This window comes from Cyrtonyx montezumae, unplaced genomic scaffold (genome assembly GCF_038088225.1).
Source record: "Cyrtonyx montezumae isolate F1298 unplaced genomic scaffold, pur_monq_1.0 scaffold_17, whole genome shotgun sequence".
Lineage (NCBI taxonomy): Eukaryota > Metazoa > Chordata > Aves > Galliformes > Odontophoridae > Cyrtonyx > Cyrtonyx montezumae.
Window position 1 is genome coordinate 34782067 of NW_027071903.1, and position 17173 is coordinate 34799239.

The window sequence follows — 17173 nt, forward strand, 5'->3', positions numbered from 1 at the left end:
CCGCGGCGCGCACGGAGCGGTTCACAGCCGGGGGAGGGAGAGCGGGGCCGCGTTCTCTGCCCGCCCGCTTCTCCGTCCCGCCCTCCCGCTTTTCCGTCCCCTCTTCCCCCCCCCCCCCGCGCTGCGGTGGTGGTGCGGCCCGGGCCGCGCGTCGCGTTGCTATGGGCGCGGGCGGAGCGCGGCATGGCCGGCGCTGCGGGGCCGCGGGAGCTGCTGCAGGTGGGTGCCCGACGCGAACCGCGCCGCACGCGGAGGTCCCATCGCAGCGAACGAAGCGGCTCCGGGTTTGGGTTCTGCCCGCCCGCCGTGGTCTCCTCGCGGCCCTTCCCCGTGGGGCGGCCATGGGGGTTCCACCCGCGGGGCTGCGCTGGAGCTGCTCGCCTCCCGTGAACTTGTCCTCCTGCAGCTGGAGGTGGTGTTCGGGCAGCGATTCAGGTTTCCTCCTTTTGGACGGCTTTGAATGTATTGCTTTTGTCTTTCTCTGCCGTTTGCGGCAGTGCTGAACTAAGGGAAGCTGCGTGTTATTTCTTCCCTGCGTTTTGGAGGCGTTTATTTGGGTTAAACACTGCCCCGTTGGGTGAGGGTGTGAGCTCTGTCCTAACTTGCTTCTTAGGTTCAAGAAGATCCGCACGAGCTTAAAGACAAAGTGAAAAATATCAGCGTGAGAGGAAAAGCGAAAGCCGAGGATGTTAGCAACCTGGAAACTGCAATTGAAAGAGCTGAATCCAGGCTGAGAGTAAGTGATACAGGGCAGATCCAGAGGACCATCCAGCCTTTGAGGTCTGTCTGCAGTTCACTCAGAGCACGCAGGGCCCTGTGTTGGTCGTCCTGCATGTTCCCAATGAGCGAGTGATGGGATTGATTGCTGCAGCTCAGAACGATGGCTTCCCTTTTTCGGCCTGCTCAGAATGAAGTGGTCTTGCACTTCTTAGCTTTGGCCAAAATCTGATGTAGTCCAGCAGGAGCACAAAGCGTCTCAACTTTTCAGTTAAGGGAAGATCCGTTTTGCAAAATGAATCGAGTTAAATAAATTCAGCATCCCTCACACCTTGGTAATTGTGTAAACGTTTTCTTCTTCCTCTGACAGAAACACGCTGAGAACTATTTAACTGCTATGAGCAGAGAGGTGTTAACTGTTTCCCCGACTGATAATAAAGAAGCATGTTCAAAACAGCCCCCAATGTGGTGAGTGAAACATCCATGTTACTGCAGAGATAAACACGAGCATTGAGACAGAAGAGCTATGGTAGCAGAGTCTTGTGAAGCAAACAGGAATATTGGCCCCAATTATAGGTGATTTTGGGTCAGCTACTATTTTAGTTTTATTTTCAGTAAGTTAAAAAGCAATACAAAAGGAAATGGTTTTCCACGTAGCTATAGCAACCTTCTGTTTACTCTTGTGGGTAAAAACTTAATACAAGTTTTCTGCATCCTTTATATGCAACCAGATGGAAGCAGTGTGGGTTTAGGAGGTAAATTCAAAGGAAGTTTTGCAGACCTCACTGTGTGTTTCTCTCTGACTCAGGAGGCTTCAGCATGGTGCTTCTGGGAAGCAGCTTGTCTTACCACCGGTGCCTGTTGAGCCCGTGACTGTCCAGGCATGCAGCAGATCAGCACTGCACCATTCTCCAGGTTCACGGGTCTGGAATAACACAATACTTGTTTTCCCAGGGACTGCATGAAATGGGTAGATTGGCATCTTGTAGGTGCAGGTCAATCCCGTGACCTTGTGTTCTCGCTCTGACCATACACCATCCGGTGACTGTGTTCAGAGTTCTCAGTAGCATGAGGGAGCTGAGGGGCAGGAGCCTTCACCATGCTTCTGGGTAAAGTGGAATTAGGAAGGACTTCGCTATCATCGTGCTGCATCCATTCCCCAAGTATATTGATAAAGAATCCTGAAACCAGATGTTTATTCTGTTTGAAGGTCCCAGTCCAGCAAACACCATATGCTTAGCTGCCATTCTGCAAGCAGTGCCTTTGAAATAAATGGGGCTGTGTACTGGAATAGCATGAGTTTGTGTTGTGTGACACTGAAACTGGTTCTCTCACATGCAGAGCTGTGGGAATGGTTTTCTTACTTACCTCCATGTTAAGTTCAGGTTTTCTCCTTGAAGTCCAGCATTTTGCTGCTTTTCAAAACTGAAATCCTTGTAATTAATTTAAAGCCTTCTTAAAATATTTGTATCTGAAATACTTATTTTTATTTCAAGATATGAGTTCTGTTGGGTGAGTTTTCTGTTGGTTTTCTCATATTTAGAAACAAATGTATGTAATTAATTGAGAAAAGTATCCGTTGTCACAAGTTTGAGTTATTACAGTTGAAATTCAAGGGAACTTTGGTTAAGTGGGAACTTTGAGAGGAGGCATTCTGTTCAAGGAACATTGAGATGTTGTGTTGAGGGACATGGTTTAGAGAGAACAGTTGGTGATGGGTGGTTGGACTGGAAAAGACCTGCAGCTCATCCAGCTTTGGTGATTCTTTGATTCTGTTGCACTGTTACCACTAGCAAGAGTGGTGGAATGAGCAGACTGGCACTCCTGTTGCCTTTTCTTTGTAAAAGAAGTCTTGCTATGAAGTAGTATTTTAATATTATTAAAGTGATGAAAAGGTGCAGTGAGAACTCTGCTTTTTAACTTGCTTGAGTTTCTTTATCCAGTAGAACTATGAAAATGAAATTCTGTGAGACTGTGTTTAAAAAAAGGTGTTGATCTTTTTTCATGTGTTTTATATCTTCGTATAAGATGTTGCTCTCACTGTTTTGAAAATGTTTTCATTTGTAATTGACAAAGAATTCGAACTCTGATGTTTGTTGACTGGCATGCTCCTGGCTCTCTCAGTTTTGAATGGGGAAGAATGGTGCCTGGTGGTGTTTTGAGAGCAGAGTACAGTTTGCCAGGCAGTATCCCAAGCCTGTCTGGTATGAACACGCGTATGAAACAAATCAGTTGAGTTCAGCTACTCTGCACACTCCCTGTTATCAATGGTTTTCCAACTCTTCTCGTGCACCAGTGAGTTTAAATTACAGGGGAGCTCATGCTGTGTGCTGCCCTGCCTTTGTCTTTTCATTTCTGATATCCAGGGCATCTGCTTGGAGACACACACCCAGTGACACACGAGCCAGCCCTCATTCCCCATTATGAGGACAAGGACAAGCAGTGCTGTTTTGCTGGCTGTTCTGCATGGCCATCATGCCAACATAAAAAGCTTTTATTATTAAGTAGTTGTGAAACCCAACTGGGAAATTATCACCTGCAATTCCTCACTTCCTGTCTTTGCCTCACTAGCAGCTATGCACATTTTTTGTTTTTATTTGAGTGTACTTTTGTGTTTTTCCAAATACTACTCTGCTCAGAAGAAGGGTTAGTGAACAGTTTTCCATTTGCAGACAGAATTCCCAGGTATGTAGGCTTGAAGAAATCAACTTTTCAACTTGCAGAGGTTCTGAGAGAAATGAATAATTCACACAGTGATATTTCTGTGCTTTGCAATCTGTAGTAGGCCATGGGAGAGTAGGAATGGAGCTCAAGTTGTGTTTGTGGCAGTTAGGATAAAATAAGGTCGGAGTCAAATGAGCACAGATGCAATTTTCGCATAGAATACTTGTTGTGAGCGAAATAACTTGCCCACAGGTGTCAGGATGGGCTTAAAATTATTGTTCAGTCGCACGGATGGTGTTTCTGAATCATAGCAGCAGCAGGATGAGGGATGAGGCCGGGCCAGCCTGGCTCACAGGGGGAGCTGTGGAGCGCTGCCCCCCTTTTTTCCCCTCGTGATGTGATGTAATTGGGTTTCTTCTGTAAAAAGGAGCCTTCCTTCTGCAGTAATGGTAAACACTGTGCATAGCAATGTCTGAAAAGATGCTGTCTGCCTAAGCTGTAGGTGAACCAGTTCAAGTTTGTTTTTTAAAAAAGCCACCATGTGCATTATTGGGAGCACCTGAACTGGAGGTTGTGCAGCTTTATTTTCTTGGTCTTCATTGGTTTTCCTGACAGCTGACATTCTGAAGGTACAGCAGAAGTGAATATTCTCTCCTCTTCAATTAAATTAGAATTAAAGGTGCAAATGAAATGTTGTTTCTAGAGGGCTGTAGAATATGGAAGTGCCACCAACAGACTTGAAAAGTGGTTTAGCTCCTCCTAGCACAGTTAAGTAAATGCCCTCCACCCTGAAATGCTTTCTGTGTTGAAGTATATAACAAGATGTGAATCTTTAACTGTACAGATCACATCAACTTGGTTTGTGTATTCCTGTATACTCCATGCTAATAACAGGATGCAGTAATTGTCATTCTCACAGAGCATTCCATTAGCATAATAATGTGGTTTGCACTGCTATTCTCATCTGTTTCATGAAATGTAGATGGTTCAAGGTAGCTTAAATGTAAGACACTGGAGAGTACAGACAGAAGGACCCGTGATGCCATCCTGCAGGTGTGGGACTGTCACTTATCAGCCATGCAGTGACCTTTACTGGGTTTGTTACTGTTATTTTGTTTGGTTTCTGTTTTTTAAATTAAGTATTTCCATTCTTTTTACACTGAGTGGAATCTGCCACTCCAACACTGCTCACTTCACTGTCTGACTGGGGAATTTGCTTCGTGAGTCATCTCCTATTTTAATTGAGAAGATATTCAGTTTTCCCCAGTTCTTGTTTAATAGCACAAGCAGTTTCCTTTCCATAAAGTAGAGTGTTATAGTAATAAAATAAATACCACAAAATCACTGAGGAGGTGAAAATTGAACTTTCTGTCTCTGTGCAGCCATGTGGGTAAAAGAGTAATTGGCTTGGATAATAACTTTTGTTCTTACAAATCCAGATCTAAATGAGTGTCTCATTGATACATCTGCTTGTAATTACTATCAAAATAAAGGAATATATTGTGCAGATAGATAAATTTGCCATGTTTTAGTGCTTACCCAAAGTAATACAATTCCTTTGCAACTCAAATATACCTCCAATGACTCTTGCACTTCTCATGGCATATCTTGTTTGTCAGAAAATACAGTTTTCCTACATTCCTTTTCATGATTACACAACAGAAGTATCAGCAGAGAGTTCTTATCTATAAATATCTTCAGTTGGATTTCACATGGTAAGAGGGCTTTTTGCATTCCCATATCCACACACTGGCAAATAAGCTCACAAAGCTTCCAGCTCCTCTGAATGAGCGTGGCTGTGCTGGTGCCCGTTCCTCCCTGCCACCTCAGGGTGGTTCCCCTTTTGGCACTGGTCAGTAAATAAACCCTGCTGGGTGCTGAGACTCGTTAGCAATAAAAGCATTGGAAGACATCACTGCAATTGGTGCAGAAGTAAATGAAAGCACATGCATTATCATGAACTGAAGTGTTTTCACCTTGAGTTACTGCTACAGTAGAAAAACATGGCACCACCTCTGGCTTTTATAGAATGTGTGTGTGCTTCAGATTAGGACTGTGTGTTGTGTATGTCTCTGTGTATTTCTGGTTAGATGCATACTTAGATGCACACCCTTGACTAGTTCACCAGATAGTTTGTAAGGCTGAGATGCAGAACCAGTGAGAGGGGTGATCTGAGTCAGGGATGGGAATAGCTGTATCACCATCACGTAAAACGAGACTCAATTAACTCTTCCTATCTAACAGGATAAGTTGTATTAATATTCATAATAGCAATTTTTTGTAGGATTTTTTTTCTAAAAAATGTTATTTGCTTTGTTCACATTTCCTAACTTGTAAGTATTAAATCATTTGTTATAGCACAGGTAAATGGAGTCAGGAAATGACCCACGTTAACCAAGTCAGAGAAACCAGACTGTCTTTTGCACTTAAAACATTACTCAAAGATGTGCAAATTTGGGACTTTCAGGACACTACAGCGAAAGTAATTGAACACATTTGGGATATGTGTGGATAGCAGTTTGATGCCTTTCTAAGCTGTCTGTCCAGTCAGTGTGCACTTCTTCACTGTTTGCCCAGTTCTGTGTGGATCGTGAGGTAACGGGATGTTTTTAGTCATCATTTTGTAACTATAGTCAGTTCCTGTTTGTAAATGCTCATGGCCTACTGTTCTAAGGCTGTGCACGTTCTGTGTTTCCATTATGTGTTTCAGAAGCAGCTGGAAATGGATATGAATGTTATGCTTGACCCAGAAAACATCAGTAAGAAAGCTGTTCTGAAGCAACAGAGCTTTGAGACCAGGCTGCCACGTATAGCTGAGACAAAACCTGCTCCTGTAAGTAACTTCTTTGTCTTATGGGGTTGTTCACTAGTAAAGGTAATACATATCAGACCTAACTATAAAAATATATCTATTGTAAGGGAGAGTACCTCATAATTTTCTGTTTGTTGACATTCACGTGGAGCAAAGCACTGTGAGTGGCAATACTGGGGAAAGCAAACATGCAGTTAACGGTTACGGGCACCAAAGCACTATTGTAGCAGAAGTATAAGCGTGTATGGCAGTGTGCATGGTGAGTAATCTTGGTAAAATCAGGGAGTGAAGAGAAACACATGGGAGCTTGTAGGGGTCAGGCTGTGACCCAGAGATCAAGGAAGAGAGAACTTCTGGGTGTTTATTCCACGGCTGTTTCTTTACATGAGTTATGTGCTCAAATTTAGTGCAGTGCTGCGGTCCATGTGAAAGAACATGCCTGATGGTTTTGTCTGACAGTGCTTTCCTAGAATTTAATGTTATAATAGAAATTATGCAGCAAGACCAGTGCCGTAAGATTCTAGGGTGTTTGGTTTCTGTTGTCTGAAACAGAATCTGTGAATGGCAGAGTTGGAAGCTGACAATTAGATTTCTGAAAGCTATTGCCCAGACTAAGGGGTGATTTGTCTAAGCCTGTGATATTCAGTTAATTAGAGAAAAGCATCATGGCTAATAGCTTTTTAGCACCACTCTAAAGCCCTTACAGAGAGGAATGTTATACTGCTGCAGAGTGCCATGTGTTCTGCTGCTCTTTCTGAAACGTGTTCTTACTGCAGAAAACTTCTTAATGTTGATAATGTTGACTGAAATTACAAACAGCGTAAATTAGTCAGGCTGTCAGACACACACTTACAGTTGCTGCTTGTGACAGGGAGATGAGCTGAAATAACAAGTAGGTGTTTCCTATCTGTCATGTATTCTACAGCTTTCCTGAAGTAGACAGTTGTCAATGGTTTTGCGTTGCATGACATCATCTGTGTCTTGGAATGCTTTGGACTGGGGGTCCAAATTTGCAATTAGATTTGCAGTCTCCTACCAAAGCTGTGAACAAAGGCATTTTTGTTAAGCACGGTGTGTACGAGCGCTCAGTGCAGTGAGAGCTAGAGACCACCAGTAGCAGCTGAAATAAATCTCTACGTACTTGCAGGTCTAAAACTAAATGGTCTTCAGTTTTTGGAAGCAAAAAACAGCAAGAAGAATGAAGTTAGGTACTACCTACCTTATTTTTGCTAATCAGCCATTAGAGGGCAATATTTGTACACACGGGATCACACACACGTGCAGACACGTGAGCGTACCCATGTACTTGCTCTAGATAAATTCAATGATTATCTCCCCCCAGAAAAATCAGTGGCAGAAGAACTCCCAGCGACGTGAATGAGAAACTAATCACTTGATTAACTGTGTTTGCTTTTTTCTCCAAGAGTTCTCAGCATCTGAGTTTTCAGGGGGACCTGAGCACTTTTACATGCGGTGCCATGGCAGGCACGCTGGCTTTGGATAGATCCACTCAGAGCACACAGACTTTTCACTGTTTCACCTCTTGAGTAGCTTGAAAAATTCTTTTCATTTTCTAACTTCTAAAAATCTTTTTTCATGAAAAATGTCTTTGTCTTTTGTTGTACGGTGATGTAGAATATTATGACAGAAAGTACAAGCGATTAATTGTGCTGTTACCGTTGCCCTTCTGTACTTCTTTGGATAGGTAAGCACTAATGCTTCATCTTCTGTAGTTATCTTAAAATGAGAAGTGTAATTCTGTTGTAAACACCATGGGCAGACCGAGCATCACTTTATTTTGTAGACTGTATATGGATAACAAATGAAAAATGGTGAGTAGATAATAATTAAGTACGTACACTTCCCATGAGGATCGAGGCAAACAAACAGTAACCTGAACTGCAGCAAAAATAATTCTGGCTAAGGGCTGCAATGTAGAAGAGATTCACAACTGTATGTTTCATTTCCATAGGACTGCTGTTCTTTTATAGAATTATTCTGGCACTTTTTAGTCCCTGTTTTCATATAAATATATATTATGCTGTAAACTTAGGAACCTCTTAATTTATTCATGAGTTAGAATTTAATATGGTGATGATTTCTAGCCTTTATGAGTTGCATCTTATACAGTGTGGCTGTAATGGTGATGGCAGTGATTCTGTTTCTTCGGTGGTTTTTTTTTTTTGCTAACTAATTTGAGCACAGTCTCTGGTTATACCCTCAGTTATCTGCACTGTGCTAATCACTAAGGCTTATTACTGAGGGTCTGTTCATTTCCAGAATTATAAATTAAGGCAGAGCTTGGCTTTTATTTCCTTTCAGATTATTAGAAGTTGTAGGAGAAGATCATATCTTTTGGTCCTCAAAATCTGGCTGTTTTAAACTTGTGTATCTGGCTATAATTAGAGTCAGAGCTTGGTTTGGCATTGGTAGCAGAATGAGACCTAAACAAATCGGTGCTACACGGCAGCAATTCAAAATAAGCTTGTTGCATTTGTATTATGGTATGTAATCATAAGAAGTGGCACAGTGGATTAATAAAATCTTCTTGTCACTAAAATTAAAAAGGAAATAATTGGTGAGATGGAGTTAACAGATGAGTAAAGTCAGCATCCTTTCAACCTAGAAATGGGAATGTGAAGGTCACCCCCATCTCGGATGACAAACGTAGAATGTTTTCTTGGTAAACAAATTAATCTTTTGAAAGGTCACCATTTGTTTTAAGGTTTTATCCAGTTCTTGTCATCTGGAATTGGAGATTGACTGTCATTTTGCTAGGTAGGGGTGCAGCTGAAGCTGCTGAAGCTGCTTCTGTACATATCAGCATTCCTCGACAAAACTCAGTGCCTGATTGTGATGCTATGGGCTGCTGGTTTACAGCTGTCCCCGGACAAGAATGGAGGGCCACCCCTGAATTCCAATAAGATGGTCCTGCATATTCTGCCTGGTGTAAGCTGGCCCTTTGCCCACAAGTAAAATGTATCGTAGTTCAAGCCAGCAATTATCTTTCTTACTTCCTTCTGTGCCGCTTCTGTTCCCTTTTTCTGAAAACAGATGTGAGATTCACCAAAGTTCTCCATCTATTCTCTCTTGCACCTGCTAAGGCAGGATTTTGATGGAGGTGTGTTTCTGGGAAAGCTAGGCCATCAAAGGAGCAAAGCTTGATTTTTCCCAATTATGTGGAAAATGAATGATTCAGAGACATCTTAATTAGTTGAAGAGCTTGAAGGAGGTAAGAATAATATGTAAGGCCTGTTGCTAGAGATGCCCACTTACTGCATATTGAAGGTTATATGTTAGGCCTGTCATTTAAATTGGAGTTTATTCTACCTAGATAAACAGAATGTGAGAGAAATACTTATGGATGTCGCAGTGCTACATCTCATGGAAGCTGTACTGTGAGGTAGATAAAATGCAGAACTATGTAAAGTGGAATGAGAAAGACAAAGTTGAACTTTCTGCACGATTTTCCCACTCAGAAATTTCCTTGAATAATAAGACAGCTTTAGAGATTGGCAATGATAATGATTAAATGATATTAAAATGCTATTTTAAATGTCCTACAGAGGCTGTCACAAATTTGACTCATCTGACGTTAGAGTAGTTCTGCTACTGCTGGTGAGAATGTGCCCCTTATTTACCATGAAGTCCTTTATTACCATTGGATTGCACTGGATTTCATATGCTGGTTCTGAGTCTCAGGGGACCAAAAGCACGTCGTTTGAAAACAGCATTAAGCACTTTATTTATTTACTGTGTACTACTGAGGTTATTTGGCTCGATCGTCAGAACGCGATGCTTGCTTTTCAGATATTTATAACTAGCTCATTTGGTTGTTCAAGACTTTGTTTCCCCAGGAACTGTGGTTATAAGCCAACAGGGTAAGAACCCTCAGCATGCCCACACCCCTTTGTTGAAGCTAGGCACTGTGCACTTTTCTGGTCTTCTAGCAGAGCTGCCGTTCTACAGAAGTCCAACCAGCAGTTCTGACATTGCTTTAGGGGGTACTTTGAGTATCCTGGAGCATACTTCATCAGGATCCACCAAGCTGAGTGTTATTTACCCGATCTGTTTGGTGCTGAAGGAAACCTGAAGACTTCTTCCCTTTCACATGGGAATACATGTGCATTCTCCAAGCTCTCTCTCTCCTGTCAGCTTTCTGAGCATACTGAAATCTGGCCTAAGTGCCATTGATTCTGTTTTACTGTTTCATCCTTCTCTTTGTGGGGATCATTAACTGTGTAGATCAAATCTCAGTAGGATCTTCTTAATCAAAAATATGAAAGCAGATGGCAATTAGGAGTAGATAATCATGAAGTGATCGATTGCTGTTATGTACCTTTTCTACCTTTGCTATCAAGTTGTGGGGTTTTCTAATATTTTCTTAGAAAGTCTCGTTTATCTGATCTTCCTGGATGACAAACTGTAGTTTTGAGGCAAGCTGGTAATCACCTTTCCTTTGTGTTTAATAACAGACTGTATTCTTTTCTAGGGGAAAGGCATATTTTCAAAAACTGTGGTTCTAGTTAAATATTGCTGTCTAGGTGAAAAAGAAAACAAATAGAAAACTAATCAGAAAATCCCTACGGTGTTCCAGCAAGTGCCCCATTTAAAATAGGCAAAAAGAAAAAATCAAGTGGGAGAGGTTTATCCACAGGAGAAAAACACTTTAGAAAGGGTAATAGAATTGTTTTTCTCATGTCCCAGGTTAATTACACTCAGAAGTGCTTGAAATGAAAGCATAGTTTTTCAGCACACTCCAAAGCATATTATACAGCGTAAGCCTTACTCTGTGCTGCAGCTGAAGTGCTCCCTTCCAGCCCTATAAAACTGTACTTTAAAAGTACCCGTGATGAATGGGCAGGCTTTGTGCTGACTTGGGAGAAATGCACTTGCTGAATCATAACCTTCATAACACATTTCCCTAGAAGGCATTATTCATAGAGGAAGAAGTCTGAGATTCTGGTCGCCTCGTAGCACTGTGGAGCTCATCTGAGCTCAGGTCCTGACACAGAGAAAGCAGGCAAGGTGCCTGCAGCTGAGGCTCTAGTGGCTGGGATCCTTCATTCCAGGATGTTTGGGGTCTGCCACGCTGCAAACATAAAAGTGCTCTTGAGGAGCTGCCTGCCCTGAAATGTGTGCTGCTGAATTTGTTAGGTTTTGTGTTTATGCCCTAAAAGCTGTAAGTAACCTTCTACAAGGATGAAACCTCGTAACTTTTTAAGATAAATGACTGAATGAATAATAGTAGTAAAACAATACAACGATGCTAAAAGTAAACATTTTCTTTCAGCACTTAGCTTTAAAGTAATAAAACTGATATTATTTTAATTTTGAGCAGGCTTTATTTGAATGAAAGTAACGAGTGTTTTGTCCAACTTCGCTTTGCCACCCCACTGAAGCCTTTAAGAAGGCAGCTAATGCAGCAAATGGGATGGAAGAATGCAGAAGAGAGGTGTCAGGATTGGGAGGAACGTTCCTAGGGAACAGTCTGGGGTCAGCTCTCTGTTTTCTGCCTGATGTCTTTTCCCGAATCACACTGTGCACTCTGGCTGCCTTAGAACTGATGCACTCTACTTGTGTTGCTTTTCTCTGACCCATAGTAAAATCAGTGCTGCTTTGCTGATACAGTAGCAATAGCCTGTTTAATTAAGTTTTCTTTTTGTATATTCTTCTTGTTTCCTCCACCAACTGCTGGGGCTGAGAGTGAGTAGAAAAGTGTACTTTATTATTCCGTTTTCTCAGTATCAAGACACTTATATGGCAGCTGGTATAAAGTTAATCTTTGTTAGATGCTTATTGCTATTTCCTTGGAACATGAGGACATGAAGATTCATACATCTAGATCCCTTAAAGCACAATGCTGCATAATGGCCATAACTAAAATGAGTGCCTATGATTTCTCTAAAAGATTCTCTATTATGATAAAGCCTATATATTTCCTATCTCCCTAATGTCTCCTGTGGACAGGGTTATTATACAAATTGGGAGGAAAAATTATATTAGTTTATTTTGATATCTTTCTCATTTCCCTATTAGACTTCACACACTTCTTTAGAATGGCCTGTCCCTTTCTGTAAAGGTGATAGCTGATGTTATTTACTAATTGTGGCACACTAGTGCTCAAAGACCCTGGCCTGGATCCTGCTGTAATAACAGCTGTACACAAGCATGGTATTAAATGCTAGTATTTGAAACCAGGTCAGTGCACTCTAAGAAGTATCATCATTCTCATTTTGCAGTCTGGGAATGTTTTGTAGTTTTCAGATCTGATGTCCCTCACAGTATTTTGGGGTAGTTTAACGTTATTGTGTGTGGGTTTTTTTTTAAGTAAATGCAAATTTCCAGCACTTGTTATTAGATCATCTTCCACAAAGTTCATCCTTATCAGTAGGGTTCAAACCTTTCTATCCAGTGTCAGAACTTGTCATCACACTGAGTAATTCTGTTGTTAAAACTAAGAAAGATTCATCTAGATTTGCAAAATTCCTTTGCCACAGTAAGGCTTGATAAAGTAGTGTTAGATTTTCCTTTTGCTTTATCAAAACGTTTGCATTTATTTCAGGTGAATCCTTCACATCTCCCTGTGTTTATCTTTGTCTCAGTTTCCTAGCATCAGTCTGACAAGAGCAAGCAATATCATTTCTGCTGGTAGTAATTCACTGTCTTTAAGTGAGAGTGCTCAGGGATGTTACTTACCTGCCTGGAAGTCACATGTGCTGAAGGCCTGACTGTCCTTCTCTTAAGGGGTTGGGTACAACTTGCAATCCAGGCAGAAAGTGAGGATACTAAAAATGCTGGAGAACAGGAAAAAAAGCAAGTGTGAGATGATAGAGCTTTTGTATTTGTAGTACTGAAGTAGCTATATGCTCTTTTCCCTGTGCAGTGCTGTATATGGGCACTAATGATTGTAGCAATAAGACACATGATATCACTGTCCCGAAGTGATGTGTGTCACTGCTTGAATTCCTGGCACTTAGAACCTGGTGTCATACCTGTGTATGCGTTTTATATTTGCAAAGACTGTTCTATCAGGAAGCAACTTCTTGTAACTCACCTTCCTGTGTTCCCTTTATGAACTAGAACCCTGATTTTTACGTAGCAGAAATCACAAGTTGGATTTGATTAACTTTAAATTACTGAAGTCATGACAGAAGACATTGCCGTAGCATAAGAAGTAAAAGCAGTGTTTGTGCTGTTACATTTTTGGATCTTATTCATAGCAAAAAATATATTTATTATTACATGAGTAGAAACATGTCATTGTAGATGCAGAACTTCTCTTTGCTGAAAGAATGTCTCTTCCCAGATGTGTAGACAGAAGGGAGTGAAAGGTCACACCAGCAGCCACCTTTGGGTTTTGCCTGCCTCTCATCGTGTGGACTCTCCCTTACCCCTGTTAGAAGATATGAAGAAAGGTGAGCCATGGAAGCCCACCTGGGCACTGCTGCCAGGCAGCAGCTATACACCACGTAAGCTGCATGGTTTGCTGTTTGCAGCAGCTATCTGGCAATCAAATTTTCTGGCACCTCTGATTTTGTAAGAGTTTTCTTCTCAAACATTGCAAAGGGTTGAGATTAACTTCAGACTGCTCGCTCTGTGTGGCAGTTAAACGTAGCACATAGCGTATGTCCTTCTGAGCATCATCCTTCCTGATTCTTACGCTGTAAGTCTGAGTTTAGTTGCTGATAGAAAGAACTGTATGTGATGGAGGATTCTTCTGTGACAAAACTAATCAAGATAAACACGATTAATGTCTGGTTATTAATCATTCAATGTTAAGTAGACTTGCACTTGGATAGTTATCAGTCTATAGTCATAATTACATTGTGGCTTAGAAAAGTTAACTCTCATCCATTCTGTATATGAAATTGCCATTGTACAAGCACATAACTCTTTCTCTGAACCAGCACCACTATAGTATGATTCATGTCTTCGTCAACTGTCATAGGCAAAGCTTACATTCCTTGAACGTCCTCATAAGAAATTACCTAGTGCTGTTCCAGTTTTGATTTGGAATTGAAAGAACTTGGCTGTGCCTTTGTTTAATTAATTCTTTATGGTTCCTAATTTTTTCTTTCATAACTGGAATGTGAATGAGTTGCTCAGTAATGCCATCTTCTCGTAGATATTCTGAGCCTAAGTGAACAAAGGCTTATCCTCCCAGCAGCAAAGATAACTCTCCAGACACCTCCTGTTGTATCCAAAGCAGCTCCTCTCCCTGCATTTCACAGGCAGCACAAGAAGTCAGCTGTAGGTGAGTACAGATGATTGATGACAACCAGCAGTTGCATCTCCAGCCTTGTGTTCAGGCCCTTGTTTTGTCTCTGAAGGAAGCAGCTGCCTAATGAGCTCTCAGTCAAATTCTTAAAAATACTATTTGCATAAGGAGGCACATGAGCATCCCGTGTCTTCCAATGGAACGGGAATCAGATTTCTTAAGCCCTGTGAGGATTTGGTCCCTGCTGATTTCTGAAAATCCATGTAGGTTCTTATGTTCATGTTTCAAATTCTAAGCACCCAAATCCAAGATGTGCCCATCGTAGGTAGTGTAAAGCCAATGGTGCTGTGAATCACTGTAAACATGCCTTACAACATCTGATCCAACCTCTGTTCTGTCAGAATGGCTTTTCATAGTATGCTCTGGGGGATGGTTTAGAGCACCCTATGTGCTACAGCTGCTTTGGCGTATGACTTAGGTCTTATCAGTGATATGAAAATGAGCATGAGCAAAATGAAGAGTGGGCTTAGAGGCTATCCCTATGAAGTTGGAAGTTTGCCTGATGAAAAGGAGTAGTTGAAGAACTAAAATTCTATGTGGAGTAACACACAGTGTAAGCACTAATATTCTGATGTTGTACTCCTGGGTATACTGCTTCCTGGCATGCTAGGAGCTCTTATAAATTAAACTGTGATGAGTTTTCCTTATCATAATCTTAGTTTCTGTAATTACAACTTGATTTAGCACAGGCTTAAGGCCAGTCAGTGACATTCTTACATGGGTTTTGGTGATATGTCCTGAATACTGCAACTCACCTGGACGTGAGAGAAAACTGCAGCATGCCAGTACTTAATGGCATATTGTAGAATATCATTTTGATACACTACTGTTGCACTTCTTTAGCAATGAAACCTATGATTATTTATTTATTCAATGCAGGAGAGATTAGTAGTAAGGTGGAACCTGTGAGAACAGACACTTCCACCTGTCCAAGCTCAAAGGAAGCAGCTGATGGCTCGTACTCCTCTAGTGAAGGTAATACTGCACTGCTGCTACCCAGCAGCTCCCTGGGTTCAACAAGAAAATCAAAGCCAGCACACACATACCCAGCTCAACAGCTAGAGCAAGAGCTGCAGGATCCTCAGACACAGGTATTCAGACAGTGAGGTAAATGAATTCTTCATCCATGATTGTAACGTTGTTTTCAGCAGAGATGGTTTAGGAAGTGACTCTAAGTTACTCAATTAGTACAGGAGGGTTTGAACCAAGCCCAGTAGATAACAGATATTGAAGTAAGATGGAAATGCTTCCTCTATTGCCAGTTTTGACTTTCTCTAATTCGTCTGTGCGTTTATTGAAATTTAGAAAAATCAGTCTGGAAAAGATCTTATGAGGTTACCCAGACCTCCAGGCAGAGTTACCTATACTTAGAACACTGCAGACAGATGTTCTCCTAACCTGTTCTCCAAACTTCCGGTGATAGCAGCTCCACAGTCTCCCTGGGCCATCTGTTCCAGTGCTTAACTAACTATCCTCACTGTTATAAAAGAGTTTTTTAATGTCTCGTCTAAATCTCCCTCACTGCAGTTAAGCAAATGTAGTGTTACCCTTTATATTTACAGGAAACTACAGGGGAGTTTGACCTTGACTTCTTAACGTTTCTGGCTGTTCTTGATCCCCATGCAAAGGGAACATTTTTTCTTTCTTTTATTTTTATCTTTTTTTATCTTAAGCCTAATGATTGTGTTCCACAGCACAGCATCTGGTGTTTTTGACTTTTGTTCTATTAAGGAGATCTTTATTTGCAAACAAACTTGAGAAACGTGAATTAACGTTATTAATGTGAATAAAAAATCATCTCTAAAAATAGCCTGAAAATAGTGCATTGGATTGAAAAACTCAACTGAAGAGTTGAGGCTGAAGTTGCCAGAAAATATCGTTCTGTTAAGATGCAAGAACATCTCTGTCTCAAGTTTTACCCTGGCTGAATTTATAGGCTGGAATGTTAGCCGTTCTCCTGTGATGAGTGGAGGTAATCTGATTTATGGCTGAGAATTGCTATTGCAATTACCATCTGATGTAGTCTGGTGAAGAGCTGTAGAGCTCTGTTTTTATATTTGATAAATGAAGCATAGTTCCCATTTGCAATTAATGTATTTCAATGAAGGTGCTTATACCCTTTCCTGGCACCTGAGGTCTCGGTGCGGCGGTGGTTTTTATGGTAAATAGGGATAAACTTTGTGGCTGTGATGTATAAATCAATATAAGGAGTTTATTTCGGATGCATAAATCCCCTCAGTTAAATGGTAACGGGTGGTACAGTCGTTTGACCACACATCTCAGTCAGTGGCAGTGACTCTCAGTCTGTGGCTGTTCTCCTTCCGCAGCTCCCACAGACGTCTCCCACATCTCTCCTTACAGGATCCATCCCCCGACTGCGACATTGCCGTGTGCCACGGCACTATAGACCAGGCAGCTCCAGGCTTTCTGGCATTCAAACAGCGTTACCGTTTGTTGTGGGGGAGTGTTGTCTGTTTTTTGGAGCGCACAGAGGAGCTTCTCAAGGACTACGCTGTACCACTGGCTACAATCAGCTGTCAGAAGTTGGTGGCGGTGGCATCGGACTTTGTGCTCAGTGAGAATCCCACCCGAAGTGACATACTGTCAGTGATAAAGAATCGATCAACTGTGGAAAACATTTTAAATCGACCTGGCCAAAGATACAAAGGCCAAGGGGGTACTGAAATGGCAGCTATAAA

At 41.6% G+C, this 17173-nt stretch overlaps 1 protein-coding gene across 1 annotated transcript in view; it reads left to right on the forward strand.

Annotated features, from left to right (window-relative positions):
• The first annotated feature begins 183 nt into the window (after positions 1-183).
• Positions 184-17173, forward strand: part of IQCH (IQ motif containing H) — a 57342-nt gene continuing 40352 nt past the window's right edge. The window contains exons 1-9 of the mRNA XM_065734357.1: positions 184-219; positions 614-736; positions 1088-1185; positions 1526-1640; positions 6092-6214; positions 13503-13611; positions 14322-14450; positions 15354-15576; positions 16811-17173. The exon at positions 16811-17173 is cut by the window's right edge and continues 181 nt beyond it. Coding sequence (XP_065590429.1) covers positions 184-219; positions 614-736; positions 1088-1185; positions 1526-1640; positions 6092-6214; positions 13503-13611; positions 14322-14450; positions 15354-15576; positions 16811-17173 — 1319 coding nt within the window. The remainder of the gene's footprint in view (positions 220-613; positions 737-1087; positions 1186-1525; positions 1641-6091; positions 6215-13502; positions 13612-14321; positions 14451-15353; positions 15577-16810) is intronic.